Source organism: Pseudonaja textilis, chromosome 1 (assembly GCF_049901715.1).
Source record: "Pseudonaja textilis isolate UNSWEBS1 chromosome 1, rPseTex1.2, whole genome shotgun sequence".
Lineage (NCBI taxonomy): Eukaryota > Metazoa > Chordata > Lepidosauria > Squamata > Elapidae > Pseudonaja > Pseudonaja textilis.
In genome coordinates this window covers 289,050,934-289,068,657 of record NC_141990.1, presented here as the reverse complement: position 1 = coordinate 289,068,657, position 17,724 = coordinate 289,050,934, and the positions used below count along the sequence as shown (strand labels likewise).

Below are 17,724 nucleotides of genomic sequence, written 5' to 3'. Positions count from 1 at the left end.
TTACTAGTTATTAGTCTTATTTATTTGGCAAGGGCCTTGAAAGAAGAACCAATCTACATACATACATACATATGGAAGTCCTTTTAAATGTAATAGACTGCTTCTCGTTACTAATGCAGACTTTTCCTCTAACAAGAAAGTGAATACTACACTTGATATTCTTTCATGGTTCTAAGAAATAGTTTATTATTCCTAGCTATATTTCACTATTAATCCTATCTGCTTTTGGCATGTTCTAACATCAGGTCTATGAAGCAGGTAGTTTGATTTTAAGAGAACATTTTAGCTGTTGCGTGATTGTCTCACTCTACAAATGATATTTTCACCAATTAGCAATTAGAATTTCAAGAAGCAGTCAATAAGATCATTTTTCCAGTCACCTATTTTTCTGTATTTATCTCCAGTAAATAGTCCAGGATAAATTTTATCTTCACAAATGCAATCTTCTATTTATATTCTATTTTCTAAGATCACCAGAACTTGTTTTAATAATTGGGTGACTTTGGAACAAATGACATCCTATTAGTCCTGGATAGTTACGTGACCTCTCCAGTTGCAAGTGATATCATTTTGGCCTGGGAGAAAAACATAATTCTTTACCATACATGGATCCATTATAGGGTTTTTTTGGTAATATAATATTAGAATCACATATTTATAATTGGGAATAGAATTTTACATGCTGTGCTTGTAATCCACGTAGTGTGTCTTAGTCTTCATATGACAGCTTCTTAGTAAACTTGTGCCAGGGTTTCTAATCTGGGACACTAAACCATGAAGGCTATATTTTAATTTCTTTTTTATATTTTGTTCTATTGGTTTTATCTAAACATGTATTAATATTACAAGCCTCTCAAACTTGGGAAAATAATTTTTAACAATTTTTCAATTGCTATTAGACTTTCTCTAATAACTCAGAAATAATTTTAATATATCTCTTTATATTATGAACAGTTTGAAATGGTTTAAAAGAATCAGAATCAGAATAGAGCTGGAAGGGACCTTGGGGGTCTTCTAGTCCAGCCCCCTGCTCAAGCAGGAGCTCCTATATCATTTCAGACAAATGACTGTCTACTTAAACATCTCCAGTGATGAGGTACCCAAAATGTCTGAAGGCAAGCTGTTCCATTGGTTAATTGTACTCACTGTTAGGACAATTCCAGGTTGCTTCTTTCCTTGATTAGTTTCTATCGATTGTTTCTTATCCTGCCCTCTGGTGCTTTGGAAAATAAATTGACCCCCTCCTTTTTTGGCAGCCTCTCAAATCCTGGAATACTGCTATCATTTCCCCGCAAGTCCTTTTTTTCTCTAGATTAGCCAAACCCAATCCTGCAACCGTTCTTCATATGTTTTAGTCTCCAGACCTTTAATAATCTTAGTTGCTCTTCTTTACACTTTTTCCAGAGTCTTGACATTTTTTTTTATAATGTGGTGACCAAAACTGGATTAAGTATTCAAGGTGTGCTCTTACTAAGGCTTTACAAAGCGGTACTAATAATTCATGTGATTTTAATTCTATGTCTCTGTTTATGCAACCAAGGATTGTATTAGCTTTTTTGGCTGTTGCCACACACTGCTGATTTTGGTCATCTACTAGGACTGCCAAGGTCCCTCTCACAGTTACTGTTTTTGAGCCAGGTGTCACCTAATCTGTACTTGTAGCTTTGGGTTTTCCTGCCCAGGTGTAAAACCTTGCTTTGCTCCACATTAAATTTCATTTTGTTGGATGGGTCATTGTTCAAGTTTGTCAAGATCTTTTTGGATCCTGAGCCTTCTGGAGTGTTGGCTATTCCGGCCATCTTAGTGCCATCTGCTTTTATGACCACATGATCATATTTTTCAGTCTTTCCCATGCTTTTTGAGTTGTTTTCCCCTTTAGAATTTTTATCCATGAAATTTTGCTTAGGCTCTCTCTGAGTTCGTTAAAATCAGGTCTTTTAAAGTTTAAGACACTGGTTAAATTATATTCTGTTGCTTGTGTTTGCATTATATTGAATTCCAGTACGATGTGGTCACTCTCACCCAAGGTTCCAGCAACTTCAACTCTAACACTTCTTCTTTATTAGTAAGGATTAGGTGCAGTATAGTTTTTCCTCTAGTTTGCTCCTCTACTTTTTTGGATCACAAAATTGTCAGCTAAGTTGGTTAGGAATCGGTTTAATCTGATGTCACTTAGGACAAATGAGACTTGTTCGGTTCCCTAGTGCTTTCTGAATATGCACAGTTCTCATTCCGGAGTGGTATTGTCTGTCTTTAAAGATAGAATTAAAACTGGATATTGTTACATTAAAAAGTTTCAATGTTTCAAATATTCCTCCAAAATATACCTACTCTTGTGTTAAAAATATAAACTATAGAATATATTATGCAGCTGCAAATGTAAAGAACAAAATGTTTATATTAAAATGTGGATGCTAAGTAATACAACTGGCTTGAATATAATATGTGCCCATGCATTCATTTTTATTTTTAATTTAGGCAACATCACTTATATCCGGGATACTGAATGATCCTCATCGCTGGTTAGCAGAGACAAAAGTAAGTGCAGACCTTTTAATATCTAAATTAAAATTTAGCTACATTGATTAATGTGAATTAATTCCTTAGTAATTAAGAGGAAATGTATGGTTCTCATGTCTCATATTGTGTTCAGCTATATCCCAGTAATACTTCTATGTATTTAAATATTTGGCCCTTCCATATAGATATTTAATATTTATATAAATCTGCCAGACATCTAACTTTGTAGAAAGCTAGGAGCACACTAGAGAGTTTTCTTTTTCTTTGTTGAAGCTGACTAATGCATAGCATTCTTTCTGCATCTGTTTTTTTTAAATGATGCAGATCTACTACAAACTATGGATTCAGTTTGTAACATTGTTGTTGAGTTTATTTCTTTATTTTTCATATTCGTGAAGCACCCATTGCCCTCAAAGAGGAATTCTGGGCAGTGTGCAATAAAATGTTAAAATATAAAACAGTATGTATAAAGGTTAAAAGATTTATATTGTTTTATTTGTTTCCTAGAATGATTTGATTGGTTATTTAGTAACCTATGACTATCACTAATTGTTGTATCTTATGATTCTTGATGAATGTATTTGTTTTCTTTTTATGTACACTGAGAGCATATGCACCAAAGACAAATTCCTTGTTTGTCCAATCACACATGGTCAATAAAGAATTCTATTCTGTGATGTGCTGTGCTGTGCTGTGCTGTGCTGTGCTGTGCTGTGCTGTGCTGTGCTATTCTATTCTAAAGAGAAGGCAAGGAATTACATTAGTTAAAAGGTGAAAAGAGGGCTTTCAGGAGTCTAACCAACTCTACTGCTATGTGCTCCTTTGGGCTCCCCACCTGAAGCTGCAGAGCCATCTTTTAATTCTTTTTTCAGAAGACCAGGAGAGTGGGAGTCTGCCTCACTTCTGGGGAAAGTATATTTTATAGAGAGGTCAACAGCAGAGAAGGCTCTCTTTCTAAACCTCACCAGTCAGAGTTCTTTAGCTGATGGGGTTTCCCTGCCTGACCTGATGGAACAAACTGATGAAATGAGACAAAGACTAGCCTAGCCCCATGCCAGGTAAGGCTTTATAGGCCACCAGCACCTTGAATTGGACCCAAAAGCAAACTGGCAACCAATGCAGCAGAAGCAGAAATGTTAAATATACCCTTATTTGAACATGTAAAATTATCCAAGTGGCTCCATTTTGTACCAGATGAAGCTTCTGGTTACTTTTCAGGGACAGTCTTATGTAGAGTGTATTGCAGTAGTCCAAAAGGGAGATGACCAAGGCATGATTGACCAAGCATATAGTCTCCCGAATCCAAGAAAAGGGGTAATGGGTGCACAACAAAAAACTAAGCAAAGGCCCTCGTAGCCATGGCTGCTATTTTCTGTTTGAGAAGGAGCATGAGTCCAGGAGGATGCTCAGATTATCCACTGAGTCTCTATAGGATAGTGCAATCCCATCCAAGACCAGAAATAATAAATTCCTTGATACAGGAATTTGGGGCCCACCCACAGTCATTCCATTTTATTAGGATTTGGCTGAAATCAGTTGTTTTCTCTAGGCCCCCACAGCCTTCAGGCACCCCAAAAGAACATCCACTTCATCAATCACTTCAGCTGGGACAGAGACACAGCTGTATATTATCAGCATATTGGTGATATGATTTCACCCAGCGGTATAACGTAGATGTTGAAAAGGAGCCCTGTGGCACACCACAAAGCAAGGGCCAAAACCTCTCACTCCATATCCACACTGATTAGGATCAACCTCAGAGGAAGGAGGTGAACCAGCACACTATGCTGCCCACTCCCAAGTCCCTAAGTGAAGCCCAAAGAGATACGAGCCATGGTGGCACAGTGGTTAAAATGCAGTACTGCAACAGAGTAACTCACTGCTCACTCCGGGAGTTTGATTCCAACCGGCTCAAGGTCAACTCAGCCTTCTATCCTTCTGAGGTCAGTAAAGTGAAAACCCAGATTGTTGGGGGAAATATGTTGACTCTGTAAACTGCTTAGAGAAGGCTGTAAAAGCACTATGAGCAGTATACTGTATAAGTGCTATTGCTATGCTATGGTTGATGATATTGAAAATCACTGAGAACTCAGGAAAAGCAAGGATGGAGGCACCACCTCCATCCCACCAGAGATCATAAGTGGGACCAATGTCATTTTGGTTGCATATCTGGGCCTAAAATCTGACTGAAGAGTACAGCTAATCTGTTTCCTCCAGGATCCTCTGGAGTTACAACTCCACCACCTTCTGAACCACTTTCTCTAAAAAGGAGAGGGGGAGTCTGGACAAAAACTTTTCAGAATGGTAGAGTCCCGAGATGGCTTCTTGAGGAGGGGACACTTCAGCGCCTCTTTAAGAGGGATCCAGAACACCCCCTCCAACAAGGATGAATTGACTATTGCTTGAACTCATCCATATGACCCTTAACCAACAAGGAGGGACATAGATCTAATGTACAGGTAGTGGGGTTTACATTTTGAAGGCTCCTGTGCAGTTCCTCAGGTCTAGCAGAATGAAACTGTTCCCAGATAATTGGGTAGTTCCAGATAACTGGGAAGGTAATTGTAATACTGTAATGCAGCTAGCTATTCATTCCAAAGGAAAATTCTGTGATGATAAATTATATAGGCTGATAACACTTTTCAATTATATTCTAAATGTGCACTGAAAGGGCAACGTCCCTTTCATCCCTCGTTTTCAAATGCTAGTCTTAATTGTCTTGAATTCATATATTTCTCAAAACCTTTTATGAGACATTTGAAATCTAATTCCTTTTTCCTATTATCTTTGGTTCCTTTTTTTAGCTTATTAGATCAAGACATTGCCTGTTAGGATCTAACCATTATTTTTTTAGTTCAGTGACTTTGTAAGCAACTTTATCTTGTATCTTTTAATAATGTTAAACTTCTTTCAATTGGAAATGCTTTTTCTATTTCATGAGACATAGTATATTAGGGTCACAATGAAAGGAGAACTGTTGACCAACTGACTAGGGTGAAATTGCATTTGTTTTCTAGCAAGATTGCCTGAAGTTATTGATGGGTTTGTTTGTAATGCCCATGGACCAAGAATGAATATCACCATAAATAGTGAAGATAAGAGTTTGAACTGGAGGACAAGGGCAGTAGAGGAAACAGACTCACTATTCAGATTGTTCATGCTGAAACTCCAGGCACTAAGTATCAAGAAGGGTATGTGGTAATTGATTCATAAATCTGCCAGTTGAGTCCTCTTTGGTTATTAGTAGGTTAGTCATGAAATAAAAGGGCCTTTGAAAAACTGTATTTTGCACCTGAAAAACAAATTGACTTAATAATTGTTTTGTTAAGAAATACTGCTTTATCCATCAACTCTTTCACTGCCTTGGTTCTTGCCTTTGCAATTGAACTCTGTGAAGAGATTAAATACAGTGCCTAGTTTTAGAGGGACAGAGAAATGAATTTTGTATACACCATAAAATTTCTAAGAATGACCTTTTCCCAAAAGAACCCTCTTTATCTTCTTGGAATTTCAAGGAGATTTGGAAAGGAGCCTTTAATTCAGAATATGGAGTGGAAGCTGGTTTGGAGGAAGGGCAGGGAAAGAAAGATACTTTTGAATATGCCTGGACTTTATTAGAATGCTCTAGCTCTCAGATGTTGCCATTGTTTATAATGTTTTCATGGGAGAAACATAATAATGGTAAATAGAAGAAGGTCAGAAGTATCATGGCATGAAAAAGCATAAACTCTGTTGCAGTGTTTACGTAGTGCCCTTTTTACAGTGTTTACACTTTAAGTGAAGAAATTAAAAATATATGTGATCTGTCCCATTTATCTGGTTTTCTTTTCCAATTTGTTAATGGATAAATAGAAGTGATTTGTACATTTTATACAAAATGTTGATTTAAAAAAAATAGACAAGAAAATCAAGCAAGTCTTCTCCTTGTGAGCTATAAATGGACCAGAGGTTTTGGACTCAAGATACCGTGCAAATATGTCATTTTTCAGTTAAATGTGGAAGTGATATGATCCTGCCCTGTTATTAAGGGAACTATATAAATTGGTCCTATTTTCTAGCCTCCCAATTAAGAACTGAAGAATTGTGTAGGATTTACATTCCCACAGGAAGTACAGGGCAGATGCCCTATTTCTGAAACTAATGATTGTAGGATATGATTTGAACAGCTGAGATTACTTAAGCACATTGAAATATTTGTGAATCTTTTATTATTAGAAACATTTGGAACTACTGTGATGAGGACCATATGTCAATTTTATTCCTTTAAAAAGTAAACACTTTTTCTTAGCTACTTATAAGTAACTTAGAAAAAAAATATTTGTGTTCTCATTTTGCTGTTGTCATAAGTAAAGATAAAGGTAAAGGTTCCCCTCACACATGCGTGCTAGTTGTTACTGGCTCTAGGGGGCTGTGCTCATCTCCATTACAAAGCTGAAGAGCCAGCACTGTCCAAAGACATCTCTGTGGTCATGTGGCTGGCATCACTAAATGCTGAAGGCGCACAGAATGCTGTTACCTTCCTACCAAAATGGTCCCTGTTTTTCTACTTGCATTTTTACATGCTTTCGAACTGGTAGGTTGGCAGAAGCTGGGACAAGTAATGGGAGCTCATTCCGTTACGTGATGCTAGGGATTTGAATTGCCAACCTTTCTGATTAACAAGCTCAGCATTTAGCTACTAAGCCACCACATCCCTACTGTTGTCATAATCACTGGCAAATTACACTATTATAAATTCAATATTTTGAGCTGCATTGGTTACCTGGTTGTAATGGAATGTGTGGGTGACCTTGGGCAGAGGTGCTGCTTAGGAAACAATCAGACAAGAGAGGCAGGAAGCCCCAGTGGCTTAATGGTCAGAGAAAGAAATTTAGGAAGGACCCGCCGTAAAGGATCAAGCAGTTAAAAATACTGGTAGGAAGTTTGTACTTTCAGACTTGCAAAATTGTTACCAGCCTTCCCAGGTAAACCAGACAGGAAGCAGAACAAAAGGAACTAATTCTACTTTATTGTAAGGCTACATTAATAAAAACTTACATATTTTAAAGGGTTTTTTTTTGGTCCGATTGTTTCCTAGACTTATTTGTAAACTGGTCACAGTAGCCCTTTGACATTTCTACTTTTGTATTCTTGAGCTATGCCAAGACCCTTAATCGCTCAAAAAACCACAACTATTGAGCGGATTGAGTAATTGCTGAAAACTATGGTAGCACCCAACTGTGAGGCATGCTATATTTATGGTTATTGATGTTGACCACCTTCTATCTGTATTTGACCGAAATCTTTGCAAATAATTTTTTTGAAAAAGTCCTTGGTTTGGGGTACAGGACCCTATCTTACTTTGAATTTGATAGATGTACATGATATCTGTATCTGATGAATGGTAAACTTCTCTTCCAGTATATTTAATAGGAATACATTTTTTTTTAGGCTAAAGTTAGATGGCTTTGTGAAGAAGTGAAAGAGAGACACAGCAAGGAAAAGAAGCTTCGTCATCAACTGCTACAGAGCCGAGAGCAATTAAAGCAGCTGAGCTTGAGCAAGGAGACTGAGCACCAAAACCTTATAGGCCAAATAGAAAAGCAGGAACAACTACTAGAAGAAGTTTATGAAGAGAAGAAACGTGAGTTTATAAGATCATGTTAATTAACAACAAAATTTTTTGAATTTCCCATGTCAACCATACCTCTGACTGGACTAGTAAGCCCACTCTCTCCCTCCCTCCCTCTCTTCTCTTTCTCTTTCTCATAAAATAGTTGAAATCTTGAATTAGTTTAAAGTTGAGGTTTCTGTTAGAAATGGTAGTCCCCATCGCCTTCTTTACATCATGTAAGAGTTATATGATCTGAAGAGAAACTAGTATTGCCAGTGAATCTGACAGGTAATCTGCTTCTCCATGGCATACTTAACCAACCTCGAAGTAACCAATCACTGGAGAGCTTTTCCGCTGGCATGATGTCATGCCCTCCCCTTGGCTGTCCTTGAAGGCTAATATGGGAAAATTCCCTACCTGGAGAGGCAAAGTCCCTGTGACTCTGCACATACAGAAACAATAGAGCATGTGCTCCTCCAGTGTCTGTATGACAGAGATATCTGTACTAGCCTCATCTCATTACTACTCCATATAAACGCCCAGGTCGCACAGGACAATTTTATACCTCCCTGCCGCTTGCAGACACTAATCCTACTATAAGATACAATGTTCTCAGGTTCTGTGCAGCATTGATTAAAATTTCTCAGATGATGACCTGTGCCTCAGGTCTGAATAAGTATTTAACTTGTCAATTAAAAGTGTTGAATATTTGATAGATTTAGTTAACCATATTAGCTACTTTTATGTTTCCCTACATTAAATTAACATTTTATCCCTTTTTATAGATTTCTTTTTTTATATAGATTTTGTTTTTGCCTATACATATATATACACTAGCTTTTTAAAACATTGTAACACTCCTGTGAATTTTATATTTTATACCTTTTAAAATTACTAATTGTTTGTATCTCACCCTTCTTATGTGGGCTATGACTGCAATAAAGATTTGATTGGATTAACTTAAGTAAATTGACCCCAGAAAAACAACACTTTTCCAACACTAGCCAAAGTGTTGAAAGTGAAGTGTTTTCAATGTGTTGAAAACATGTCAAAAGATGAACTATATGCTTTGAAAGAATTGGAGAGTGCTGTTTTCAGGAGCATCCCTACTGTTGTGATAGGAGTAATTCTGCTTTTCCGCTTTGAGCTGTGCTTCCTTACATTAAAGTATCTACAAAAATTGGATATATAAGATAGGTAAAATGGAGTAACTTATTTTCCAATTGAAAGATTAGAGGCATGCTGTGAGCTGCAAGAAACAGGATTTCAGACAACATTTTGAAGCCCTATTCATTTTGAATTCATTCTGTCTACCTAAGAAAAACTATAGAATTTCTCCATGTTTTACTGACAACTTTCTTCCTCTTGGACCACCTAAAGAAATATTGTGTTATCTTGTTTGTATCTCACTAATCTGACAAAATGAAAGCAAATGAAAAATGGTTAATATTGTAAAATGGCCCCAAATATTTTAATTACGTTTGGTTTTATTTAATAATGCATTTTATTGGTGACTGATGTATTTTTCGCAAAGCAAATAAAATCTGTGAATTTGTACTATTAAAATGAACTGTTATCAGTTGCACAGTTATACAAGGTAGAAACGTCATAATCTATTTTTAGGCTATTTTGCTGTCTTTAGAGAAAAAGGTCTTTTCTACAAATATCCATACAAATACATATACATATACATATACATATGTGTGGATCTTTGGTTATTCGGGTTTCTCCGCGTAAAATTGGAAGTATTTAGGTGACATTTCGATGAAGTCTCATTCATCATCTTCAGGCTTGTGTCTTTGGCTTTGTGCTTCTCGGAAGCCCTCCAAGAAGCACAAAGCCGAAGACACAAGCCTGAAGATGATGAATGAGACTTCATCGAAACGTCTCCTAGATACTTCCAATTTTACACAGGAGAAAACCCGAATAATCAAAGATCCACATACAAATACCCACGAAAACCTCAGAAAACACACACACACACACACACACACACACATATATACATACATGTATATATACATACAAATTTTAGAACTATGATAGAGCTAAGTATCTTGTAAATAACTTGATTATACAACAATATATATTCATGATACATTCTACTTTTTTCTATAGATTTAAAAATGTATTTTTAAAATGTTTATGCTCAATATTGTACTTTTCTGTATTTGGGTGCAGTGATGTAGAAAGGCCAAAAACTTTTTATTACTTCTCTCATCTCTAACTGCTTTCTGCATATCTCTAGTTTTTGTTTTATATTTCATAATCATCTCTTTCATAAACATGCACATTTCTCCTTATTTTGAAAAAAAATAGTTTACTGTGAGAAAGGGGTTGTATACTTTGATATAATGGAAAGGTGCTTTATTTACTGAATGCAGTTATTATGAACCAGCAATTGGTTAGGTGAAAAGAAATTTACCATAACATTAGATTTTTAAGTCTATAATCCAGTGTATTATTCATATCTTCTTATTAAGCAACTAGTATTATGGTAAAAATAGAGCTTGCTACCTAATAGAACTTCAATCATCATGTATTTCATTTTGACTTGTAAGTCTGAATGGCAGTTGTGTTTGTGGTTGGCTGAAGAAATGTTGATTGAGATTAAAAACGTGTTCTTCCTCATAAACAATGCCATCTATTGAGACCCGGAAATGTGCCTTGTATGTAGCAGCACCTGCCCTCTGGAATGAAGTTCCCCTTAAGATTTGAATGGGAATCACCCTACTGGTGTTTTGAGGGTCCTGAAGTTTTAGCTCTTTGTCGAGATTGGTGAGGATTACTGAGGTTCCTTTCTTCCTTTTCCTTGTCCCAGGTTTGTTTTTTCTTCCATCATTGGATTTTTGTTTGGAGATGTTTATATATTCTACTTTGTTTTTAAATGTTGCTAACGATTTTAATCACTCAGTTAAAACTTTAACCACTCAGTCAGCCTGATTAGGATGGATTTTATATTTTTGTCCACCTATGGAATCATTACTAGGGATCTGAAGTGGGCAGATGTTGTTTAATAATATTGAAAGTATTATTATCTTCTGGTTGTGGGAGGCAAATTATGAAACAATGCATTTCTGTCACATAATTTGACAGAATCAGAATTATCAGCCATCAGAATTATCATCAACATAAATATAAATTAGTTTGGCCAATCTTAAGACTTTGTGTCATAATTTAAACAGATGTGTTTCCCACAAAGATCCAGTTAACCCACTTAAAAAATAACCCAAATAGCCCAATTCTGAATTTTGTTTTGCCTGATCACTAAATTTTCTGTTTTCCTTTGTTTTTAAAAGTATAAAAGAGGAATGCAGTGCTGAAAATACATCAATACATGCCTGACCTGTACAAGGCAATAAAAACAGAATATTCATTCAGCTAAAGTGGATAATAGTTGAGATAATTAATCAAGAATATTAAATTAATTTTGGAAAAAATAGTAAATTCTATTATCAAATTGAACTCTCCTGAGAATTTATTCTGCAACCATGCATATTAAACCAACAGAGAGAAGTTTAGGAAAAAGAAATATACTGGAGAAGAACATGGAGATTTAGATTCAAGCATTGTTAGGTATTTTATTTTTATCCTTTTCTTTTTGCAGTTACCAATATTGTTGAACTGCTTCATTCAAAACTGTTACTAAGATACTTGGGTATTCTTTTTCTGCTTCTTAAATCTTGTGCTGTTAGAATAAAAAGGTAATCCAGTTACCAACATTCAGAGTACATCCCTGTAAATCTTTTAAGACTTAGTGAAATCCAGATGTCGCTGATTTTTTCAGGCTGGATATTGGTTATATTTTAAGGCAGATAGTCGTGTGTTTTATTTGCTTTGGTGGATGTGCATTGTGTTTGTTCAACTCTCAGTTCGACCAAACAAACATTGTAGATTAGAATACAGGATTTTAGAAGACAGTGGAATGAGTGTCCACACTGCAGACATCAGTAGCTCTCTAGAGATAATAGTTATTTCTGATTTTCTTTCTCTGCAAGTCATTAGTATTTTCACTTACGTAATCATGATCCCAAACAATCAAGCAAAAATGTTATGCACTACTATTGTCTTTCCTGTAATTACTGTTTTTAGAACTTTTGTCTTATTGAAGGAATTAGCAAAAGATTTTAATACTTAAATGTAGTAAACAAAGATCCCATTCTGGAACCAAAGCTGACTTCAGATTTTTCTTTTATACTACATTGATTTGAAGTCATGGTTAGTCCACTGAGATCAATGATACATTTTTATGTATCATGAAAAACTGAATTCATCTACCCATATATAAAATATCATATTGGATAAGTTACTTTTACTCAAAACACTTTTTCTGGGTCCCTGCTCTAATGTTGAGAAGAGTCTCCCAAATCTCTAATAAATGGAACACTTATAATTTAAATTTTAAGTGATTTGGGTCCTCCATCTTTTGGGGGACTCTAATTTTATTTTAAGGATTATTTCAAAACCTTTCCATGTGTATGCAAGGCATTGAAATCAAAGTCGCTTGATAGTGAAATAGGTGGCATATAAATTAATAAATAACGAATGAATAAATCTCATTTAATTTACTAGGATTTTTCTAGATTTTTTTCTAAATTTCCAATATAAGATTTTGGTCTTAATTTTTAACTGGTAAACTTGTATAGTAATCAGTCATATTTTTATTAAAATGAATGTTCTTTACTAGCAAGCAAGAATAAGAAGAATGTCAATAAATGTAGATTAAAATGGTTGCTTGACTTGCCAGTTCAGGACATCCATGCCCATGATATACCAGTTCTTATTTACAATATGTTCCTTACAGCATTAGCATTTCCTTCTTGTCTTGTGGTCAAGGTTAATTGTGGTCTGGATTCCAGACTTATTAAAAGGATGGTATTGAATTCTTTGAAGACATGAACTCGATTCTCAAGATTCTAATTTTTTAAAAGAAAAACCTATAAAAAAAGCACTTCCAGAAGTTAAAAGATTGCCTACTGTTGATTTAGAGTCTAGAACGCCTTTTCTCTTCCTCAAGTAATCTAGAGAAGGAAAACATAAAGATGTGTATGTGGGAGGGGAGAGGGGGAGAAGCTTCTAGGATAAAAAGATCAAATCAACTTCTGGAAAGGTGAAATAATTTATGAATAAATTATTTTCCTTGAAGCCATTACATACGGCCTACCACAAAACTAAAGTTTTTAAAGTTCAAACTGAACTGTGGTCACAGTTTATTGTAGTCTTGATGCCTACATTTAGCTACATTATTATACAGAATGCTATTTAATAAAGGGCAGCTTGATGGCTCAGCTCAAGACACTGGGTTTGTTGGAAATTTGTCATCCCGGGTTTAAGACCCAAGCATTGCTTGACAGAGTGACCATCCATCTTTGCCTAGCTCCTGCTCACCTACCAGTTCAAAAGCATGCAAATCCAAGTAGATATATAGGTACCACTTCAGTGGTCAGAAAACAGCGTTCCATGATGTCATGCTGGTCATATGACTGCAGAAACATCTTTGGACAACACTGGCTCATGGCTTCGAAACAAAAATGAGCATCACCCCTTATAATTGGCAATGACTAGCAGAGTAAAATCCGCAGGGACATCTTTCCTTTCCTTCCTTATTTAATATTATATAAGCTTACTGTTATATAGATAAATACTGTACTTCCAGGTATAAAAATAGATAGTTTAGAAATTCCAGTTTTTCTTTCCAGATTCTCATAAATAAGATCTTTCTTGATGCAATATTATTAAATTTTAGTCAAAATGTAGGGTATGCAGTGCCATTTTTTATTCAGTTACAAAACTAACTGTATTGTCTATAATTTAGTCATAGATTTCCTAATTTATGCAACTAAAATTGCATTTAAAAATTGCATTTATGAAAACATTCAAAATTTATATTTACAGCAGAATCTTGTGTGCAATATAGTTCTTTTTGCAAATTTCATAATTTTTTAAGTTTTATAAGGAGCAGCATATTAATGTACTATATGTGTCTCTAAATTAATATATATGGCTCTGCCACATATTCTTTTAATGTTAAATCTTCCATAGAGATAGTAAATATCTTTGAAGTGTAATTGTATATTTTTTATTAATTTTTTTTTTAAATTAAAGCAACTTAATCTCTTATGTTAAACATAACATAAAATGCATAACTTTAAGAAAATGAAATAAAAATAGAAAATATTTCCTTGATAATGGCAATAAAATCCCTCAGCCTTTTGATTAACACTAATTCACTAACTGGATTATTGCATGGAGTCATTCCCATAAATGTCCTTATATATTTATGGTATGATTTTATGGCATAATTTTGCCTTAATTCATGTGTATTAAAGCATGAAATCATCTGCAATCATTGTTATATCTGTCCTGAAGATATTTGTTTTATTGTATATATAAAAGTATGACGCCATTGTTAACAGAATTCACAGAAGTAATGTTGGTAATTTTTCTGCAGTTTCTGCTCTATGCAATTAAAAAAAACCTATTAACTTTGAAGGGGTTTTTAATCAATATGAACACTGGCTTCACATTCTGATGATAACTTCAAACCTTTATAGGTCTAACTGTGGATGCCGATTTAACAGTACATTATAGTGCATGGTACAGTAAACTATAAACAAGGTTTTGAAATGGTATTTAGATTGGAAATGTGGTTTTTGTACTGTTCAGGCCCCATGCCTTTCCTTCTCTATTTAGTAATGCTGACGAAGAATTCTTGCATTCTTAAAAAAATAGGCAAGATTTTTAAAAATAGCAACCATTAGTTTTCTGAGCAAACAGTCACATATGCCTACTGTTGATCTTGCAATGTCAGCTAAATTGTTACCATGGATGGAGGATACTGCAAAATATCTAGAAGCTGTTTTTATATTCTGTGGTTTGTATTCTGTGATTACAGTTACAGGTTCTCTTAAGCTATAATACTGCTGTTTAAATACTGCTGCTTAAATGTGTGTGTGTGTGTGTGTGTATTAAGAAATTCAGGATTAAATCCAACATATATCTGAATAACAATTGCATGCATTATTCTTCACCTCTGGTTACTTAAAGGCAGAATTGTGAACAGTGATGAATGATGTTCAATTAGACATCAAATAGAGGAATATCACGTTTGCTAATTATACATCATATTACAATCAATAATATATGCCACTGGCATTTTCAGGGAACTTTCTCAGTTAACAAACAAAAAAGTCATATTAAAGAATGAAAGTATAAAAACTTATTGGATACTAATTCATGATAACTTATCTAAAATGATAGGGTAACTGTGGAAAACATATTTGGGTGCTTGTATTCTTTCTAAAAGTTCCATCTTGGTTTCTATATTTGTGAAGTTCCTCCTTGAACTTACAGATCCTGCTGAAGCAAGGGGCAAATATGGCCTTTACAAAAGTTCTTGTATTCCTATGATACTCTTATCTGAACCAGGGGCTCTTCAGGCACATACTTTGGACATTCCATGCATAGACTATTCCAATAAGCTGTCTATGGTCTTCCCTTGAAAATGAGTCAGAAGCTGCAACTGATCCAGAAAGCAGCGGCACAGGTGATAATAATGGGCACCTTTGTTCTATGAGCTTTATAATTTACCAGAAAGCTTCCATGTACAATTCAAGGTGCTGGTTATTACCTATAATAATCTTCATGACATAGAGCTGGCTGTCTAATGTTCTATATCTCCTCTGTAGCTTCTAACCACACTATAATTGGTTCTAGGGCCCTCAATTAATATCATATGATGGGATCTAGGAAGTGTACCTTCTCTGTGACTGCACTTCTGTCATAGCAGCTGTTATCCTTTGGAACAACAGCCTCCTGGAATCTCTCTGGGGCCAACTTCATCAGTGTTTAAAAGAGCCCTGAAAAGTTGGCTCTTCCTCTATCCTTGAGTTATAGAGAGTTGTGGATCCTGTGCAGTGGACTGTTTTTTGTTCTCCCCTACTCCTCCTTGTACTTTTCTTTTAGTAATGATTTTTTTAATTGTATGCCCATTTGGGATTGAATGGCCTTATAATAGTAATAATAATGTCCACTGGTGGTACTGTATGAAATATTCTTTAGCACAGGAGGATACATTTACTATGAGATAAGATACAATCTTAACTATTGCCCTTTATGCAAAGCCAAAAATTCTTGTGGCACATCTTAAAGAAGAAGGTTGAAAAAGATATTTAAAAATGTTCAACCAATATGACCGAAAGCTAAAACAGTTCCTCTGCTAGAAAAGACTACCTGTCTTTGGAACAAAAGCATAAAAATCAGATAAGATGGGAGCATATATACATGTGTCATATGGGAAATGTGGATAATTTTTTTAAAAGCCACTTTCATACCATTAGAAACAATAGATTCTAACCTGATTTGTAGTGTTTAACATATCCATGCAGCTCCTGTGTTTAAAAGGCATACAGCAACATTTTGATTTCTAAGTTTGGATGCTTTCAGCTGCCACAGCCTCTCTACTTTTTCTCCCAGTTTTTCAAGAACACGAGATACTGTTTCTTCCCTTCATCTTCAAAGACATGAAAAGGGAAAAATGTTTTATGTCAATTATTTGTACTGTTGTTCCAAATATATATATATATTTTCATCTGATCTTACTAAAAATATTCTAAAATGTTTTTATGTTGTACTTTACAGCTGAGGAATAGTTATCAGCAAACAAACATGGAACATTTGCATTATGTTGATCATATTCAATGTGCTTAATTTTTCTATTTATTCGTCTCTTCCATCTCCATTGTTTCAGATGATATCATTTTTTCAAACATAGTTTTCTCCCACATAAAAATTCTATATACAGAGAATAACCTGTTATGCTCCACTTTGATTTTTAATATATATTTTAAAAACCTTTGGAATTTATCTTTGACCCACAGGGCCTGAATTAAGTATCTTTGCATATTTTTAGAGATGTTCACAGAAGCGTATTTTTCTATTGTTTAAATTGACAATAGTTAAATCAAGTGCATTCCATCAGCCATCACTGTTTGTTTTTTAAAGTATTAGTTATCAATGCTTTGCACAAATATGTGTGTGTTTGCCTTTGATGTCTGATATAAATGAAACTGGAAAGCTATACTTTGTCCTCAGGCTAAAGCAGCTGCATACACAACTTTCTTTAAAAAGTCTTTATATAAATTGACCTTTCCTACTTTTTCCTGAATGCAGTAGTATTTTGCTTTCAAAAATATCTGCTGGGGATTTTGAGATAAATCAGAAATCCTTTTCCTAAAGTCAGCTTTGAAAAAACTGTCACAAGCATATGCTAAACAGGCCACAAATACTGACTGGCTGAACATGCCTATTTCTTTATTAAACTGGTCCTGATTCTGTCACTGGATCTGCAATTGCCTACCCCTCATTAACAGCATCTAACTTTTGTGGCATTTTATTTCTTTGCTTTATCACCTTTACAGTGAAATAAGTCTGCTTAGAGTGTCTTGTTGATTTCACCCCAGTTCCAAACAACCACTTTATTATCCTTCACTGAACATATTCAGGAAAAGAAGGACAGGGATAGAGTGAGTGCTTTGTACTGCGATCCAAGTTAAAATTCCCAGCATCTTCTAGTAGCAGAGCTGTGTGAACCATTTAATGAAGCAGTCTGG

General features: G+C 35.0%; 1 protein-coding gene and 1 long non-coding RNA gene across 13 annotated transcripts in view; one reads left to right on the top strand and one right to left on the bottom strand.

Moving 5' to 3' along the window:
- Positions 1-17,724, top strand: part of CEP128 (centrosomal protein 128) — a 182,382-nt gene that overhangs the window by 68,303 nt on the left and 96,355 nt on the right. For all 9 annotated transcript variants that reach the window (XM_087922081.1, XM_087922080.1, XM_087922079.1 and 6 more), the window contains exons 17-18: positions 2,479-2,538; positions 7,951-8,143. In XM_087922081.1, coding sequence (XP_087778207.1) covers positions 2,479-2,538; positions 7,951-8,143 — 253 coding nt within the window. The remainder of the gene's footprint in view (positions 1-2,478; positions 2,539-7,950; positions 8,144-17,724) is intronic.
- Positions 1-17,724, bottom strand: part of LOC113444087 (uncharacterized) — a 65,530-nt gene that overhangs the window by 11,821 nt on the left and 35,985 nt on the right. For all 4 annotated transcript variants that reach the window (XR_015741116.1, XR_015741118.1, XR_015741115.1 and 1 more), the window contains one exon: positions 16,470-16,625. This is a non-coding gene — a long non-coding RNA (uncharacterized LOC113444087). The remainder of the gene's footprint in view (positions 1-16,469; positions 16,626-17,724) is intronic.